The sequence below is a fragment of the Camelus ferus genome, chromosome 2, assembly GCF_009834535.1.
Source record: "Camelus ferus isolate YT-003-E chromosome 2, BCGSAC_Cfer_1.0, whole genome shotgun sequence".
NCBI lineage: Eukaryota > Metazoa > Chordata > Mammalia > Artiodactyla > Camelidae > Camelus > Camelus ferus.
Genome location: NC_045697.1, coordinates 2,932,537 through 2,951,458, shown reverse-complemented (window position 1 = coordinate 2,951,458; position 18,922 = coordinate 2,932,537). Strand labels below are relative to the sequence as shown.

Here is an 18,922-nt window from a genome sequence, read left to right as displayed (position 1 = left end):
GCTGTAGGTGCAGCGGGTAGAGAGGCTCTGTCCCCGCTGTCCTGGGATGCACAGTGGACTTTGCGCAGACTGGCCCGGAGGTGAGGGGGCAGCCCTGCGGCCCGGGAGAGGCGGGACACCTCTGAGCCTCCCTTACAGTGAGCCTAGTGACCCTCCCCCTTCCCCTACAGGGGCTGCGGTGCCGCCCCGGCGGAGTGTTGTTTACAGAATTCTCAGCTGATCTTAGGAGGGACCCGTCCTCACCCTCTGTTTACAGAGGGGCCCCGAGGTCACTGGCAGGCAGCAGCTGGAGCTGGGGTCTCCTCCAAAGGCCTGCCTCGGTTTCCTGGTGCTTCAGGGACGGGAAGGGGAGCCAGGCTTGGGCGGGCTGGCCCAAGGCCACACAGCAAGTCCCTCTGGGACATCTCCCTCCGGCGTCTTTGGGCCCTGATTCTTCTCTCCACACACATCCAGACTGTTCCACCTTACCAGGCCTTTAAAAAAATAGATTTGATTATTAAGAACAGTTTTGGATTTACGAAATAATTGCAAATACAGCACAGAGAGCTCTCGCGGCCCCGAGCCAGTCTCCCCTGCCACTAACATCACACAGCAGTGAGGTACGTTTACCACCACTTAGGAACCAATGCTGGTTCGTTATTATTAAGGAAAACCCCTATTTTATTCAGGTTTCCTTGGTTTTACCTAATGTCCCCTTTCTGTCCCAAGACTGCGTCCAGGACACAGGTGACATTTAGTCAGCGCGTCTCCTCGGGCTCCTGGGCTGGGACTTCCCTCGTTTTGGTTTTGTTTTGAGGAGCTTGGTTGTGTGTTTTGTAAAACGTTCCTCAGTCAGGCCTTGTCTGCTGATAGCTTGTGGTTAGACAGAGACCACGGGTTATAATCAAACACAAACTAATTGGGGCCCAAGTTTTTCCAGCTTTGGCCGCTGGGAGCTCCTTCAGTTGGCCCCGTGTCCCTGCGACATGCCTGTCATTGTGGGACTTCATTCTTCATTCATTCATTCATTCTGTACACCCTTACTTCCCTGGCACTACGAGCCCTGTTCGCTGTGCATACTTCCTGGCCCAGTCCTAGGACGAGACATTCCCTCAAGAGTCCTGACTCCTCTTGTAGGAGAGAGGCTGCGACGCCGACATTCACCTGCACTCGTGTGCTTGCTGCTACCTGGGGGTCTTTCCTTTTAGGCCCCCTCAGCTGGCAGGACTGGGGGCTGTACGTGCACATGTACCGTGTATAACCCGTGTATATGAGTGTACCGTGTGCACACAGATCCGTGTGTATGCACTTATCTGTGAGTTAGTACGTATATATGTGTATACTAACCTGTGTATATACACATACGTAGTGTTTCTTTCATTTTTATATCTATTTATATTTTTAAAACTTTATTTATTTTTTGAAGGGGAGGAAATTGGGTTTATTTATTTATTTACCAATGTTTTTTAATGGAGGCACTGGGGATTGAACCCAGGACCTTGTGCGTGCTGAGCCCGCGTCTACCCCTGAGCTGTGCCCTCCCCCAGCAGGTGTTTCTACAGGTACCGTGTACATCTGAACCAAGCGAAACGCGACTTCACCCTGGTGCCTCCACCTCTGAGCCGTCACCCCCGACTCACCACCCACCACCCATTTACGGAGCTGTCCTCGCTCCCCTGCTGGTTGCACTGTTGGAGCACGAGCCTCTGTAACCCAGGGCCCCTGGGGAGTGGGACCAGCCAGAGCCCCGGGCACTTGTGAGTGTCCTCTCAGCCCAGTCTTCAGGCTCCGCCTGGGGCCGCTGCTGGTGGGCAGGCACCACTCCCCTCCCTTCGGTGAGGCTGTGTCATATGTTTGGAATGAACACAGTTCACCGTTTTGACACACCCTGCGTCCATCCTGGGAATCCCTGTCCTCAATTTTTAAAATTTGCACACATTAGGGTTTGCTTTGTGCTGTAAATTTTAATGTCTTTTAACAAACGCACAGTGCCAGGTACCCACCACCCCGGAGTCACAAGGAGTTTCACCACCCGGAGAAGTCCCCTGTCCGTCCCCTACTCAGCCATCCAATGCAGCTGGCTTATTGCTCCTTCCACTTTCTTTTTATAACCATGAGCAAATAGGAAGGTATCCCTCTGCAGAACACCAAAGGCAGCAGAGCATCTTGCTTTTTTTCCCACTTAATGTGGCTCAGAGATCTTGCCCGGGCCGCGCCCGGAAACCGGCCTCATGCTGTCGGGTGCGAGTCTGCAGCATGATTCATTTGACACCTGGGTTACTGCCAAGGTGTCACTGTTACATTGAGTCCTGCCCCGTCGGAGCCCTGTTGTCTCAGAAGTGGGCGGTCACCTGCACTGCGATCCCAGAGGTGGGGCCGCCAGCTGAAGGGTGAACACTGCGGTTTTGCAGGCCTGGTGACCCGCCCTCAGGCCGGCCCCTGCGCTGCTCTCCTCGCAGCCCTCGGAGCTGCGCTGGCAGGCACGGGGCTGCGGAGCTGGGAGGTGACAAAGGGTCTCTTGGGAGCAGTTAGCACTTCTGGTTGGGAGGGACTGTGCACCACTTCATATATTTTCAGGACCTGGACAGATAGGAACGGTCTGCTCCCAGCCCTCACTGTTTTCTTAGAGTCATCGGTCCCTTCCCCCAGGGCACTGAATGGGGGTCGATGGCTCAGGTGCAGTTTAATGAAAAATAGCTGCTGGCAGAGGGCCGGGTCCAGCCTGACTCAGAGCCAAAACCTGCCGCAAATTTTGTTTGTTGAAAATTAACAGTAAAAGAACTGAAAAACACAGCAGACAAATCCCAGCTCTAGTACATTCAGCAAAAATACCTGGCGGGTCCTCAAAACCATCAAGGACATGAAAAACATGGAAAATCTGAGAAAGTGTCACAGCCCAGAGCTGCCTAAGGAGAAAGATTCCTGAGGATGCGATCTGTCCCCAGTGGGCTCTGGGGACAGACACGGACACGAGGGAGAAACCAAGGAAGCCAAGTGAGGCAGGAACTTTGGCTAATGGTGATGTATTAGCGTTGATTCATCCATTGTGATGAAACGTGCCTTAGTCACGTGGGACGGCGGTGGGGGAGCTGGGCGTGGGTGCGGGGGAGTGTCTGCACAGGCATCGCAACCTTTCTGTAGGCCTAAAACTGTTTTAAACTGAGAAGTTTAGTTTAAAAAAACAACAGAAGAAGAGCCACTGAAACAATACAAAACGAAACAAAACAAATAAAAAAAGAGCCACTTAAATAAGTGGAGGGACCGGAGGCTGTGCCCCGAGGCTGCCTGGGTTCAGACCCTGAGCGTGGAGTCTGAGGGGCTGGTTTCTTGGTCCATGAGTCACTGAGAAACTCTTTAACAAGTCACGTACACCCAGGCCCCCATCTGAAACCTCGGCACCATCTCCTAAGACAGGACTGTAGTCCCGTGCCGTGGTCAGAGTGACGGAGGCTGAGAGGGCTAAAATAAGTTACCCAGATCCCCTGTCAGCTAATGGCCAGTCTGAACGAGACGTCAGCAGAGAGCCCACCACGTGTCGGGCACCAGGTTAGAGTCTGCTCATGGCTGGCTCTGATGGTGGGACCAGAAGGAGCCGTTCATTCCCCCTCTTCTAATCTGGGACGGCTCCCAGAGGAGGTGGTGGTCAAGCAGGGTTTGGTAGGATGCGTAAGAGTTTGCCAGGCAGCCCAGGGGAAACAGAAGGCATTTGGGGCACGGAAGCAGCCTGAGCCAAGCCCGCCTCGACAAGAAATGGCCAAGGGTGGTGATGTGCAGACAGCTCCCTTCTTCCTGCAGCATGACTGGGTGTGTGGGGTGGGTGATGATGGGAGGCCAGAGGCAGAGGGCTCCCAGGCCTCTCCTGCCACCTGTGTCCCTGCTTCTCCTGCAATTTCATGTTTTGGGAAATCCCTGGGCCTCGCCTGCCTGTCCCTTAGTTTCATGATTAGAGGCTCAAATCCAGACAGGAGCTGGGGTGGGAGGTCCACTTTGGCAGGAGCCCAACAGGCCTCCCATGAGCCCACCACTCACGGCCCCTGTCCCTGAACTTTGGTCACCAAGGTCCCCAGCCTTGATGGCCTTTGTCCTCTTTTGGTCACTGTTGCCCAGACGTGGATGTCTTGATGAGATTTGTCACACATCCCTGCCCCTTGGCTACCTCAGGACCACATTCCTGCCCCTTCCTGGTAAGGGACAACAGGAGCTGGCTGGGCACCTGTTAGTCATTCAACAAATGCTTGCAGACTGCCCCAACAATGGGTCCTCGAGTGTGAACCTACTGGCAGCCTAGATGGAGACCCAGTTACAGCACAATGTGCTCAGGGCTCTTGGGGCTGGGGGAGGACTGGCTTGTCCGCATCAGCAAGCCCCCAGAAGGAGGCAAAGTGGGAGGGAGACTTGGGAGACAGACAGGAGTTTGAGGTCAGAGCCTGGAGGAGAAGGTGACCAGGAAGAGGACGTGCAAATGTGGGGGTGTGGGTGACACTGAGGGGCAGACGGCTCTAGAAGTCCTCGACCTTTGCACTCACACCTAAGGGTGAGTGTAGACAGAGACATAGCAGGTGAGGCAGGAGGAAGGCATGGTCAGTGGGCAGAAGAGAGACCCTGAGGAGCCAGTGAGATGAGGATGGGGACCGACCATCCATCAGAGTTAGCAACACAGAGGTGCCGGCGGCCGGGGTGAGGGCAGGTTCAGGGAGCGGGGTGGGTGAGGTGAGGTGAGGAGGTTGCACAGAGCTGACCAGGGTGGAAGGCTCTGGAAGATTTGCTGGGAAAGGAGCAGAGATGACAAGTAACCAAACGAGTGAAATTGGGCCTCAAATGGGTTTGTGCCCCCGGAGCCGGCATCCCCCACGTGCAGTCCCCGCGCAGCTCAGAGCGACACTGAAAGGGTGTCCTGTGGAAATTCCCACCTGAGTTCTCCTGCCCTCTCTCGGCCTGCGGTGACCTGGGCCCTGTTTCCAGGGAGGTGGGTCTTGGCTGAGAGGACTGTCGAGAGGCCTTTGGGGAGTGTGTGCTGGGGCTGGGTTAACGTTTGCACAATCGAGTTCAAGATCCACCCCCTGATGACTGGGCTTCGAGAATGTCCAGAATTCCAGCAGAGTTTCCCCACCCTGGTCTGGAATGCGGGTGCTCTGGGGAGTCGGGGCCAAGGGATTAGGGTGTCCCAGGGTCGCATCTATAAGCTTTCGCAACTTCCCAGGCTCCCAGGGAAGGCAGCAGCCGGAGTCACACGCGGGCACCCAGCCTGGGAGCTGCTGCTCCGTTGTCCCCTCTAGGGCCCCCTCCCGGTCACCCCACCACGCATGGGCAGATGGTCCTGCGGAGCGGGGCGTGTGTGTCCTATGATGGGAGGGACCCCTGAGACATGGCCACTCCCGGCTGTGTGGCCACTCAGAACCTCCTCCCTCATTTTTTAAAGGAGGGGCCTGCTTTGAACTGGTGGGCAGGTTGGGGCCCCTCTGAGGATGTGACAGGGAGACGTACCAGCCCAGGCCTCCCTCCCCTGTTTATCCTTTCCCACCAGATCCCCCCAGGTGCCCACATTGTGCTATTTGGGGTGTTGACGAGGAACACCCCTCTTCTGCAAGCAGAGGAGTCCCTGGCACAAATACAACCAGGACCCAGCCTTGTCGCGGGCCGAGGAGGAGTGACGGGGCAGCAGAGCCAGCAGTTCCCGGCGAGGGCGGCGCCCGTCCGGACAGAGCCGGATGGGCCGGGGCCGGGGCCGGGGCCGGGGCCGAGGCCGGGGTGGGGCGTGGGGCTGGGTGTCTTTGGACCTCGGAAACTGCTGACCGCTTCCTGCAGGCCTTCGCTCTGGCCCGGGTGGCCGTCAGTCATCTGGGAAGCCTGTTTGGTCCTGATATTCCTGTTTTGCAAAGAGCAGTTCCTGAAATCGCGGGGCCCAGGCCCTGCTCCTCTTTGATCTGGGCTGGCTTCAGCCGCTAAGTCCAGAAACAACAAACAGGCCGAGCCCTGCTGGCCACAGGCACGGTCCTGGCGCTCAGTGCAGCGGCTGCGTGCCGGGCTCCAGGCTAGCGGCGCCTGTGTCCGTCCCGGGCCGCGTCTGGGTCAGACGTGTGCGTGTGCGTGTGCGTGTGCGTGTGTGTGTGTGTGTGTGAAGGAACCAGCTGGTGAGGGCATCTTGGGTCTAGTGATCCTTCGACCTGGGCGGGGCTCAGGAATGTGCCTTGGAAGGTGTGTTTCTGGGAGATTGCCTCAGCGGGGGCACCTCAGTGTCTTACCGATGTGGACCCACAGACCAGGAGAGGTGATGGGGTGTGGCTTGGTGTGGACCGTGTGAACACTGGGGACACCCCCTCCTGTGACCTTGGATGAGGGGCTCCATTTGCAGGCTTGAGGGACGGACTTTGCCACCTGGCTGCCCAATCACCTGTCTTTGCCGGGAGCGCACTTAAGTGTCGCTTCTTGGTTATCCTGGATAACTGAGCTCTGAGCCTGCAGTGACATCCCTGACCCCGGGAGGAGGGAGGCAGGGAGCCGCCTCGTGTGCTGTGCCCCGCGCCACCGTGGAGCACAGGCGGTCTGCGGCTGCCTGGCCATGGCTGCCCCGCCCGGCTCCGGCCTCGCGCCGGCTCCACCCTCCCTGAGTAGCCGCTCTCCGAAGGGGGAATCTTCGCGCACCCCCATCTAGGGTGGCAGGGCTGCCTCTGCGCTGGTCGCGTCCTGCATCGGCAGCGGGACCCTGAGGTGCTTTTCCCCTCATTCCCCACCCCACCCAGTTCTCTGGGGCAAGGCCCCGCTCCTGGGGCCAAATCCTGCCCCTGTCTTGTAGATAAGGTTTCATTGGTACACGGCGAGACCCACTCACTTCCTAGCAGTCTTCAGGCTGTAATAGAGGCCCACTGGAGGGCCCCAAAAGCCAAACCTATTTCCTCTGGCCCTCTACAGCGTGCGACTGCTGCCCCTGCCAGAGTCCGGAGCACGGCTTGCTGCTGCCGCCCGGGGTTGCTGGGACGGCCAGAGGGAGTAGTTATGTTCCCTCAGCCTACACCCACCCCCTCCCCCAGCCTCTGCATTCCTGGGATTCACTGTTTATGGGCTGTTGAAGATTAACCCTCAGGGTGACAGTGTGACCGCCTTCATCCTCTGTGCATACCTGGGGCAGGCTGGGCTTAAGTGCCCTTCTGGCGGCCTTCCTCCCGGGAAGACCCTTACACCCTCTCTTTGCCTAGTCCCTTTTGCTCCAAGATCCGGTGGAGGAGCCTCCTCCTCCAGGACGCCTTCCTTGATTTCACTCCCCTCTCCGTCCCCTCCCAGGCTTCCCTTTGTTGCTGCACAGATTGTGCTACATTATCTCAGTCTCCTTCCAAGTCTGTCTCCCCAACTAGTCTGGGAGCCCCCTTGTGGGTGGGGACACGAAGGCGGAGCTGGGATGGTGGAGCTGAGATTGCTGGGGGTGGGGGCAGCTCTGAACCTCAAAGTGCAGAGCTATCTCGAGGCAGAGTGGGGGATCCACTAAAAGGCTGGACCACGTGACAGGGAGGCTGTCCAGGGGACCCCAGCAGGGCGTGGGGGTTGCTCTGGGCCACCTCTCTGGGCCCGAGACTGTGCTGATATGGCGCCTCATAGTCCCAAAGAACCGAAAACGCCATAAGATGAGGTGACAAAATTAGCAATTGCCTTTTGTCTTTGTATGACCACACTTGTTGCTATTTGCCCCACGAGCTAAAAAGTAAAAAATAAGCTGAGGGCAGAAGGCAGGGTACCTCTCAGCCTTGTACCTCTCAGCCTTGTACCTCAGCTCTGGATTGCAGCCCAGGGCCAGTGTCTGTGGTCCAGGAGTCTGGTGGGAGCTGTCCGGGGGCCCATGAGAAATTTCTGCCCGCAATAGCAGAGTCGAGTCCAGGAGGAGTGAAGGTGGGAGGGGGCCTACCTCGGACCCTCAGAGCAGCTGCCGGGGGACGGGTGCAGCCTTTCCCACTGGAAGTTCCTGGGAGCTCTCCCTCTGGCTACATCTCACCCCTTAGAGATTCAGTGGTCTGCTTTGGCCTGGGGGGCCCTGGCATCCTGGCCGGTGCTGCTGCCCTGGGACCTGGGGGCTGTGTGAGCCGGGGAGGTCCTGCCTCCCCCGGTCCCCCTGCTACCCAGCCCAGTGGGATGGTGGTCATATACTAGGAGGGCCGCTGTCCTTGTGTCTAGCATCTTCTTGGCAAGTGAGAACTGGAACTTGTTACAGCCCTGCAGGGGTCAGAGCTGCTGACCTCGGAGGGCACTTATACATCTCCAAGCCCAACTCTACTGTCTGAAAGGGGAGAAACCGAGGCCCAAGGAGTGATAGGCTCTCTCCGAGGGACCCAAAGGCTGGGCTGGGCCTACCCTGTGTAGCAGCCTCCGAGGGGACCCCACTTTGGAAAGCCCCTGATTTGAAAGGCTCATGTTCTTCTTCTGGAAGGCTATTCAGGGACACTTGCAGAGTTGGGGTATAGGCTGTGAGGTTGGGGTGGGAAATGCAGAGTTGGGGTGTTCTGTGCAGAGTTGAGGTACATCCTGCAGAGCCAGGGTACAATGTACAGAATTGGGGGGCTCTGGGCAGAGTTGGAGCTCTGTGCAGAGTTGAAGAATGCTGGGCACAGTTGGGAAGGCTCTTGGAAACCACCCCCGGCCTTGGGCCAAGAGCAGCTGCAGAGACAAACAGGATGTGGGGTCTTGGGCCATGGCAGGGGACAATGGCCAGGAGAGGAAATGTGTCCAGACCCATGTATGGCCCTGGAGCCTGTCTGGGGCCTCTTTCAATACAGTTTGCAGAAAAACAAAGGGAGAAGAAGCAAACAGCTCGTGTTCAGCACAAGGTGGGGATCCAGAGAGCCGGCTGCAGAGCTGGGGGTGCCCACTTCACAGATGAAAGACTGAGGCCGAGAGGAGCGGGGACACATGCCCCAGGGCACACTGTGAGTTGCAGAGAGGTCTCAGCGCTGAGAGCAGCTCCTCTGCACAGCCCCCCGGGGCCTCACGCAGCACTGGGACAGGCCAGCCGGCTCACTGAGCGGCCAGGCCTGGGGACAGGTGGTGGTGCTGGCCCTCCGACACGTAGCAATTTCTCCACTTGCCTGGTGAGCTCTGTCCTCAGCTCTTGGCTGTGCAGGGCCTGCAGGAGAGGACCGGGCACTGGAGTTTGCTGAATAAACAGATGTCTGAGTACAGCTATGTCGTGCACCCTGTGGGAGAATTCCTGCCTCTAGTTTAAGCCACATGATGGCCCAGAGCAAGACCACAAAATAGCCCCCAACCCACCCTGGGCTTCCCTGGGCAAACAAACACCGAGGCCCAGTGACCAGCACAGCAGCGCCGAGCTTCCAGGCGGCGTCAGTGTCCCAGGTGCCATCGCCAGCTCGGCTCCTGCCCTGAGGGGCAGCCTGCACTGGAGACAATGGGCTGAGAGCCTCACCTTCTGGTGGAGAAGGACGAGAAGTGGGGTTGAAAGGCTGGGGGCGGAGGCGGGCGTGGGCGTGGAGGGAGAGGTATGCTTGCCCAGGAGAGGGGTCCCCGCGGAGGCTGGGGCGAGGGAAACCCAGCGCCCGACGTCCTGTGGCCAAGGCAGCAGGCCCCTTGCCAGGGTCTGGGCGTCACCTGAGCCCAAGGCTGCGAAGCGGGAGGTGCAGGGAGCTGGACAGAGGCCCCTGCCGGCTGGGCCGGGCTGGAGGGAGGCCAGCCTGGAGTAGGGAGCCGAGGGGGCTGGGGAGGTGGAGAGGCAGGTGGAGCTCAGGACACCGGAAGGCCTTCAGGACAGGATGCCTGGACCCTGGGGCTTGAAGGACTGCAGTTCGCTGAGGCTGGGGGAGCCCGGCAGGAGGGCGCTGTGGTCCGGCAGGAAGGCGCCCCCCACACTAACCCCAGACCCAGCCCGCTCCACCCTCCCGTGGGCATCTAGTGTGCTGGCCCGGAGCGCGGCCCCCGCAGGAATGTCCACCGGAACCTCTGATCACACGCTTACTTAGAAAGAGGGTCTTGATGTAATTAATGTGAGGATCTCAAGATGAGGTCCTGCTGGGTTATCTGCGGGCCCTAAATACAATGATGAGTGTCCTTATAAGAGAGACAAGAGGACACAGAGGGGAGGCTGCTGACAGGCAGAGACTGGGGTGATGTGTCCAGGAGCCCAGGGATGCCTGGAGCCACCAGGAGCTGGAAGAGGCAGGAAGGGCTGCCCCCAGAGTCCCCCGAGGGAGCCCGGCCCTGCTGACACCTTGATTTAGACTCTGGCCTCCAGAGCTGTGAGAATAAATCACTGTTGTTTGAAGTCACCTGGTCTGTGGTACTTTGTCACGGCAGCCCCAGGACACGCACAGTGACCGTCACAGCTGCTCTTCAAGAGAGATTGCTGTCCCCACTCCACGGAGGGGACAGCCAGGCTCAGAGACACCACGCCTCCCAGTGGAAGGAAGAGAAAGGACTGCTGGTGGGAGCAGCTACTCCCCTGCTCTGGGGCCTCCTGGTCCCTGGGGGCCCACAGGGTGGCGTGAAATTCCTCCCTGATACTCGGCCTGCGGTCATGGGGGCTGTGAAAATAGCCACCTGGAGCCTCTGTTTCCTGCTTTGTGGTCACCGAGCACATGGGTGGTGTGCAGGGTGAGGTCCAGCTGGGCTCGGGGTGCAGGGAGCCTGAGTGCTGGGCCTGGCTCTGCCAGCGAGGTGAGTGGCTCGCCGGCTCCTGGTCTCCGTGGCCAGCGCGGGTCCTCAGCAGGGACCTTGCCGGTGTGAGGAGGCCCGGCTCCTCCCTCACACCTGGGCTCCGGCCTGCTGCGGAGGGGAGGGGGATATATGGCTTTGGGGTGGCCGGGCATAATGCCAGGAGTTGGTCAGAGGAAGGACAGATGGGGTGGGAGGGTGTCATCCAGAAATACCTTTGCCTAGAGTGGTTCTCAGCCTGGGTGCCATTGTCCCCAGGGACAAATGTCTGGAGATGTGTCTGGCTGTCACAGCTGGGGTCAGCATCTAGATGGCAGAGGCCAGGGATGCTGCTAAAATCCTGCGGTGGGCAAGGCAGCCCCTCCCCATGACCAAGAGCGATGCCCCAGATGTCAGCAGGGCCGCAGTTACCGTGGCCCGGGGCCGTCAGCGTCTGTCAGGCCTGGCTCTGGGCTGTCTTCTAGTTTCCACTGGCGCTGGGCCTGTCACATGACCTCCTGGCCCTCAGTTTCCCTGTGTATAAAACGGGCACATTACCGCTTCATTGTTCCTGGTCATTGAGCCGGGGCATATGGGAAAGCCCAGCCTATCCAAGAATGAGACAGACGGAGAAGGTTGAGTCCTGCTTTTTTTGTGTGTGGGGGGAGGTAATTAGGTCTATTTATTTATTTTTAGAGGTGGCAGCGGGGATTGAACCCGGGACTCCATGCATGCTAAGCATGTGCTCTACCACTTGAGCTACACCCTCCCTCCGACTCCTGCTCTTGTTTCCAGGGTCTGGGCTGAGGCCAGCGACCTCCCCGGCCTCTGGGAGGGCCTGAGAGCAGGTGGGGGCTGGGGCCAGAGGCCGACCCCAGGTCAGTTCCTGCTTCTTGTCCCAGAGACTGGAGACCAACTCCCTGCTCCCCAAGCAGGGCTGAGATTCCCTGCTCTCAAACGCAGGTTGGGCCTGGAGCCAGCAGGAAGGCAAAGAGGGAAGGCGAGCCTGTGGGAAGATGCCTTCTTCTACTGTGCATGTTGGAGTGATCGGGCCAGCGGGCCGGGGCAGCCCCGGGCAGAGGGAAGCAGCCCTATCTATGCCTGTGCATGTGAGTGCACGCGCGTGTCCTCCTGTGCACGCACGTGCATGTGTGCGGGTGTGGGTGCGGGTGTGTGCGCGCGCAGCACATGGAAGAGGGACAGCTGAGGCTGGCAGGGCAGCTGGTGGACTTCCCCAGTATCGGCGGCTCAGGCGAAAGCCTGGGTGGCCCCTGGCCTCCGCCTCCGAGCCTGGGTGCCCGGCAGCGGGCAGGCGGGACGAGGCCTGGAGCCGGTCCAGGACGGAGCTAATGATCAACCGGCCCTTGGAGGCGGTACTGCCGCGCGGGGCCTGCCCCTCGCCAGCGGCCCGGGCGCAGGGAGGAAGTCGGGCAGGAAGCCGGGGGCGGTGGCGGCTGCTGTGCAGTCAGCTGGGCCGTGGGTGCCATGGCTGGGGGAGACGGCCTGCGGGGCCGGCCTGCGGAGCCAGCCTGCGAGGAGCCGGGAGCGGCCACCTGGTGACTGTGGTCACCTCTGAGGAGTGGGCGCAGGTACGGGGTGCTGGATGGGGGTCGAGGGGGTGAGGACTGGCTGAGCAGGGGTCATCTGCAGAGCTGGGTCTTGAATCTGAGTCAGCTCTTGCCTTTCACTTTCTTGAAGACTTTTCTGACCTTTTTGAAGACTTTTCTGACCTTTTGGGATTGGGAGGGAGCAGAACAGCCATCTGGGGAGGCCCTGATGGCAGTGGGCACAGGGTAGCAGACTGGCCGGGACTCTGGGAGCCGGGCTGTGTGGCCAGCAGTGACCGCTTTAGTGACGATGTCAGGTTTGATAGAGCAACTTGCTCCCATGATTTCATTTGACTCCCCCTTCACATGGGAACCCAGCCAGTGTGTCCCGAGGGTCTGGACAGGACGTGGGAATGTCACCGGTAAGCAGGGTTCTGGGTCTAGGGGCCTCAGGTGGGCCCCCACCCTGGGTTGGCGTCACCTCAGGCAGACACTCAAAGTGCCCACTCAGGGTGGCGCTGCAGCTGTGACCCAGCCACTCTGAGGTCACCGCCCCTCTTCTCCATCAACAAATGGGACAAGTGACTTGACGAGTGACCCCAAACAGAAAGTTCTAGGGGAGACCCAGACCCAAGTCTTTTAGTGCCAGGTACTGCCTTGAGCACGTGGTCCCAGCAGAGCCCTGAGACCCTCCCCTAGCCTTGAGGGACCCGCCCGGGAGCCCCAGGCCCATCTGTGAGGGTTTCATAAAGACAACAGAAGGCAAAGTGACACTGTGGGGAGTTAGTGATGCCGGCAACTTGGGGTGTGCCCCCCACCGAGGAGAGTAAGGGGGCAGGGAGGCTGGGGCTGGGCTCAGAGTGGGGGCCTGAGGCGGGGTGTGCCCAGATTAAGGGTGGGTGTCGAGGGCTGGGCTTGGACCCGCTGGGTTCACATCCCATGAGTGTCCCCCTGGCCTGGCCGAGTCAGCTCAGTGCTCATTGCACCTCGATGGCCCGTCTGTGAAGTGGGCACCGTCATTCTCCTCGGGCCATGGAGTAGACTAAGCGAGGACACTTAGCTCCGCGGGTGGTGGCTCCTGGTAGTGACCGTGCTTCCTGAGTTGGGTGCTGTGCCAGCATTTGATGAGCCTGAGGTCACTTAACCCCCTCCCCAAACATCTGCCTCACAGCAGGGACAATCAGGGCACGGCGGACAAGGGGCGACCCCCGAGCTGGGGCTGCTGCGGCAAAGTGCTGCCAGCCGGGGGCTTCAAACAACAGAAGTGTGTTCCCTTCCAGTTCCGGAGGCCAGAAGTCTGAAGCCCAGGTGTGATCAGGGAGCAGCCCCCGGGGGCCGCGGGGAGGGTCCTTCCTGTCTCTTCAGCTCCTGGCGGCTTGTGGGCTGTGGGCGCATCCCCCTAGTCTGGGCCTCTGTCCTCACACGGCATCTCTCAGTGTCTCTTGTGTCCCTCCTCTTCTTATAAGGACCCAGTCCAAGGTGACCTCCTCTTAGCCTCACCTGCAAAGACCCCATTTCCAGGTAAGAACACGTTCTGAGGTTACGGGCGGACGTGAATCTGAGGGACACTGCTCACCCCAGGCCAGGCGGTGACCAGACAGCCCACAAGAGGTGCCTCCTGGTGAGGTGGGCGAGTCTGCTTGGGTCCTCGAGAGAGACCCGTTTGGGTCCAGAGAGAGCTCCGGCCAGGCCTCCCCAAACCATCTCCTCCCTTCTTCCGCCCACACTTATCACACGCCAGCTGTAACCCAGGGCCGCACCCTTTGATCCACTGACCTCCTTGTAGCTGCTGATTTATTTCATTCTTATCCTCCGGGGGTCAGGGCGGCCTCCTGGCCCACTGAGCCCAGGTCTCAGCATTCTCGAGCCAAACTCCCGTCCCCGAGGGCTGGGTGCTAGCTGGGGCCTGAAGCCTGTTTCTGACCCACCAGAGTGAAGGAGGGAAGGAGAGTCCCCGAGCCTCCGCAGGGCTGCCTACGGGAGGCCTGGACCCTTGCCGGCTGTGGTCCGGGCGGCCCGTCCTGCAGCTGGGAGCTGGTGCCTGCTCAGCTGAGCAAGGCCATTTTAGGAACCTTGGGGAGGGACCCTCCCGGGGAGAGAGACCACTTCCTCATGCCGGCTGTGACTAGGAAACCCACGCTGTCACCAGCAGCCCCGCCTGGTGGGCAGGGCCCTCACTGAGCAGGTGGGAAATCCCCTGAGCCCTGAGGCCTCCCCTTTTCTCAGGAAACTGTCCCTGAGCCACTAGGGGCAGGCCCGTGGGCCCCAGATGCAGGCGAGGCGCCAATGGGTAGGTCCTGACTTGGGGGAGGCTGGGGGTGGGGAGGTGGGGGAGGAGAGAGGCAGACACCCTGAATGTGGCCCCGTCGTGCAGAGATGCCTGGCTACAGAGCAGGGAGGGGGGCCCGGGGAGGGGCTAGAGACCCACAAGCAGAACCCGAACAGGATGACAGATCCCAGTGTTCCACTGAGATGCTTCGAAAGAGCAGAGCTGCCAGGAAGCCACAGGCGTCCTGGTCCTGGCGGCCCCCTGAGTCCAGGCCGGCATGTGTTCCACCACACGTGCGGGGATCGCTGCTTCCAGAGTGCGGAGGGGAAGGACGCGGACGCCGGCTTGGCTGGGAGCCGGGGAGGGAAGCCAGACAGACAGAGCTGCATTCTGAAGGGTGCCTGGAGGTCTTCATGCGAGACAGGGGTGGGGACGGCACCTGGGACCAGGAGACAGGGCGTACGAGGCACCAGGGGTTGACACGACGTCAGGCCATTTAACAGGGGCCGCGTGCAGAATTCCTGAAACCCGCCGGCCCGGGCAGCTGCTTCCTCTGGAAACGCGAGCAGCCTCCAGCCCGCTCCCTCCTCCCTGCCTGGAAGGGTGCCAGGGTCCCCGGGGTTTCCCTTGGGGTCCGGTGCCCACCCCCAGCTCTGGCCTTCAGAGGTGGTTGGGGGAGGGGACCAGGTCACAGCTGGAGCAGTGGGCGGGGGTCGGGGGTGGTGGCTTTGTGCTGCTGCTATGGCCTCGCCAGCCGCTGGCTGCACGGGCCGTGTGGGTCCCCCTGGAGGAGAAGACAGCCCACCTCCTCCCTTTTCTCTGAGGCACAGGGCTGTTTGGGACTGAGCCATACACAGGGAAACCGGAGTATTTCTGGCCAGAAACATGGCCATTCCTGCTTCTGTGTTAAATCCATTTTAGAAGTTATGCTAGTTCAAGAGAAAGCAGGCCAGAGAAAGCTGTGATGAACTAAAGCAGGCCGTCCCCATCCCTGGGCCCTCTCTCGCATCTGCAAGGGAGGGTCGGTGAGGAAGTGGGCCTGGCGACAGCCCTGTGGGCTTAGGCTCCCCCTCAATGTCGTCCCAAGGACCCCGGGAGGTGAGGCAGCTCCCTGAGCTGCCGTCGGAGTGGCTACCACTCGCCTGACATCAGAGGGGTGCCCTCCGGAGTCCAGTGCACAGAGGCCTTGGGGACAAAAGGACACTGGGCAGCTGGGCTGGGCGCACTGGATGTGGGGCAGTGGCTCCCAGAAGTGCCCCAGCCTGGGATCCCTAGGGGCTGAGAAAGAGGGTGGGCACCGGCACCGAGCCACCAGTCCCTAGATGTCCTGTCCAGGGACTCGCGAGGAGAGCAGGTTGGGGGGGTGGGCCTCCTCCCCTGGCATTCAGAGCCGGGGGGTCTGGCCTCCGCGGCTGCACAGCTGTGTGGCCTTCCTGAGGCTCCCACATTTCTCCTGGTCAGCACTGACCCCTTGGGATGGTCGGCAGGCCTCTGGCTGTCTCCCGGCTCTGCCTGGACCTGCTGCGGTCTCACTGGATGGCCGCCCCTCCTCCCCTCCCTTTCCCCCTACATGTTCCCCCTCATTCACGGTTCCTGCCTTCCCCAGGGGGCCTTCCCGACTGTCGGGCTCCCTTCCCTCCACCGCTGGGGTTAGGAGACACTCTCTTCCCTTCCCGGAGCTCGCCACGTGGAACCCTCACTAAATTGTTCATGTCCACATCCCCAGTCACAGCAGTCCTCCTCCTCTGTGCCCACCGCCCGCACAGAGCTGGCCACAGAGTAGGGGTCAGCGAGGGTTTGTTGGGGTCTGACCTCCCGATCCTGCAGGCAGAGGTGACGATGGAGGTGCCTGGGTCCGGGATGAGCTCAGGGTCAAAGGCAGTTCTGGGGGTCAGCAGGACCCAGCGGGGAGTGGGTCTGGGCTGCACATCTCCCCCTGCCCGCCCCGGCGCCCCCACCCGGGTGAGACACTCCTCGCCCCACACAGAGCGTCTCCGAGGGATTGCTGGTGTCTCCAGGGAGCAGCGTGGCTGTGGCCCGTCTCCCCAGCCAAGAACCAAGTGGGCAGCTAGGAGACACCCAGAGGCAGCAGGATGGCCAGTAGGAGCTGGTGGTTTTGGTGTGAGCTTCTGTGTTTGTTTCCTTTTTAAAGCTAGAGACCCTGGGCACGGAGATGTGGGTGTGGGGGAGGGGTGTGAGTGTGTATACGTGTGCAGGAGTGTGAGTGCTGGGGGAGTCAGTTGTCCACCTCCCAGGGTCCCGGCTTCCCCATCTGTAAGGTGGGGTGACGTGCTTTCCCTGTTGGCTGCAGTGAACCTGGCCGAGGCAGCTGGTACATGCAGGCGGTGACAAATACTCGTGTCTGAGGCCCACTGGGGGCCCGTGGAGACTCACCGCTGTCCTGGATCCGTGTCTGGTCCTCAAGCTGGGCCAGCTCTTGGGCGGAAGCCTGGAGAGAGGGCAGGGGCAGGAGCTGGAGGGAACTGGGCTCCGTAAGTCGTTCTGAAAATATTACTTCCTGGGTCTAATGAGGGTCCAGCTTCCCTTATCGCGGTGAAAACTCAAGGCAGGGAAATAAACCCAAGGGCCCATGGCACGTCCCACCTCCCGCCTCTCCTCCTCTTCTCTTCCTGCACAAGTGCTGGGACCAGCCTCTCGAGGGATAGAATGGAGCCCCTTCCCTGGGTTGAACGTGCTCCAGGGGCTTCTCTCTGCCTTCACGGGGCCTGCCCTCAGTGCCGTGGGGCCTCCCGCCTCTTCTGGAACAGCCCGTGAGCCTGTCCTGTGCCCCAGACCTCAGTCCCGTGGTGTCTTGACAGCTAGACAGCTGCTCCCACCCACCTCCTGTCTCCTGCCCATCTCTCTGCTGCAGGGACCTGGGTAGAGCTGGGAGACTGGCCCGGGGGCTCTTGGGTGGTCCAGGGCGGGTGGGTACATCTGGGCTCTGAGCCCTGCGCTGCTGGCCTGGAGTTCCCTGGGTCTGCCCCTGGGTGCCTGCCCCCCCAGAACCCGCCCCGAGAGCGAGCGAGTCTGGAGGAGGTCAGACCTGCCTATCGGTTTGCAGTTTTGTCCCCAGAAAGGGAGTTCGGGGGTGGGCTCTCCTGTCGCCCCATGTGTCCTACCCTGTGCAGAGGGGATTCCTGCTGGCCCAGCCTGGGTTTGGGGCTAAAATCTCACCGACAATCATCAGAGAACAGTGAGACCCTAACCCTCACCCTCTGTGTGAGTGAGCAGGTCCGTTCCTTGTCCCCTCTGTCCACGAAGCGGAAGCTGAGCTGGGGCGCGGTTGGTCCCTTTCCCTGTGGCTGTGGCTGGGGGTGGGCCTCTGTGCTCCTCAGCCCCAACCCAGGCTGCATGGCCTGCCCTCCCTGTCACACTTGCCTGTGTTCCAGGCCCCAAAGGGTGCTCTGTGTCCTCCTGTGTCCTTCAATTGGTGACAAAGCCCCTGACCCTGGGAGCATCGTCTGGCCGGTCAGTAAGGGCCCTCACTCATCCCTGACCCCAGGAAAGAGTGATGCGTAATGCTCAGCTCTTGGGGGGAGACCCGGGGGGCCCCCCAGGCTGTGGGGAGCAGGGGCTGGTTCCGCTTCGGCCACTTCCTTTTTTCCTGCCCTCTGCCACCTGCTTCCTGGCTGCCCGGGGTAGCCTGGGACCCGGCCCATTTCCTGTGAAACTGGACGACGCTCCTTCCGGGGACTCAGCTGGAGAGCAGGCCTCTTCCAGTGAGAGACACAGAGCCCCCTGCGCCCCTCTGGCCACTGGGGTTGTTTATGAGGAGCAGAAGGACCTCCTGGGAACCCGAGGCTAAAAGCACAGCGCAGCTGAGCCCTGGGGGGAACAGAACTGGACAGCCTTCTCTCGGGAGATGTGTTGCCTCTGGGGACGTCATTCCTGAGTTCTCGCTGGGGGGGACGTGAGGTGGGCTTATCCCTAAACCATGGCCCCAGGGGTGTTCCCAACACAGTCTTTATGGCGCGCCGAAGCCTCCACGCGCCAGGCTCTGAGCTGTTTCCTTGGGGTCCATTGCTGAGCAAGAACAGGCACCCCACCTGCCCGTAAGGACACCTAGATGGAAGCAAACATTGGCACGTGTCTCCCAGAGCCTGTTCCTGGTGGGCTCGTGCAGTCTGGAGAGAAAGTAAAGGCCTGGAAGGATGCCCATGGGTCCACCAGGCAAGTCACTGCTGACCACCGCCCTCTGCTTTCTCCACAGAGGCCAGCCTGGCATGCAGAGTCCTTGGCATTGAGGCCACCACCAGTCATGAAGGGCCTGGCGGAGGTGGCCTCTGAGGAGCCAGCCCCGACGGGGAGAGGGCCGGCAGGACCCTCAGGAGGCAGCGGCGGCAGTGAGGTCCAGAGAGTGCCTGGGAGCGCATCGGTCGTCTGGGAGCGAGCAGGGCCCGAGGAGGCCAAGGCCACCGTCAGAGAGGGTGAGTGTGGCGAGCCTGTCCACCCCACCGTCCTCCCCGCCCAGGACGGAGCTGGGGGTCTGCACTGGCCG

General features: G+C 60.6%; 2 protein-coding genes across 11 annotated transcripts in view; one reads left to right on the top strand and one right to left on the bottom strand.

The window, feature by feature from the left end:
* Window positions 1–18,922, top strand: part of SH3TC1 (SH3 domain and tetratricopeptide repeats 1) — a 54,608-nt gene that overhangs the window by 5,890 nt on the left and 29,796 nt on the right. For 3 of the 8 annotated variants that reach the window (XM_032493357.1, XM_032493345.1, XM_032493349.1), the window contains exon 2: window positions 18,635–18,851. In XM_032493357.1, the coding sequence (XP_032349248.1) occupies window positions 18,683–18,851 (169 nt within the window). In that variant the 5' untranslated portion in view covers window positions 18,635–18,682. Of the gene's footprint in view, window positions 1–11,837; window positions 12,195–18,318; window positions 18,340–18,634; window positions 18,852–18,922 lie in introns of those variants that run through there. The other 5 variants (XM_032493331.1, XM_032493337.1, XM_032493324.1 and 2 more) reach the window with 5 other exon arrangements.
* On the bottom strand, window positions 8,007–17,790 carry LOC116667667. Of its 3 annotated transcripts, XM_032493364.1 has the most exons (3): window positions 17,637–17,790; window positions 16,816–16,870; window positions 12,101–14,860 (listed from the first exon to the last, which is right to left on the bottom strand). In XM_032493364.1, exons 1-3 carry the CDS (start codon window positions 17,775–17,777, stop codon window positions 14,397–14,399), a joined length of 660 nt encoding a protein of 219 aa, XP_032349255.1. In that variant the 5' UTR covers window positions 17,778–17,790; the 3' UTR covers window positions 12,101–14,396. The 3 variants fall into 3 exon arrangements, 1 of the variants encoding a protein (XP_032349255.1); XR_004324630.1 differs by lacking the exons at window positions 16,816–16,870; window positions 17,637–17,790 and adding an exon at window positions 8,007–9,085 and having other exon boundaries at window positions 13,929–15,886; XR_004324627.1 differs by lacking the exons at window positions 16,816–16,870; window positions 17,637–17,790 and having other exon boundaries at window positions 12,101–13,652; window positions 13,929–15,886.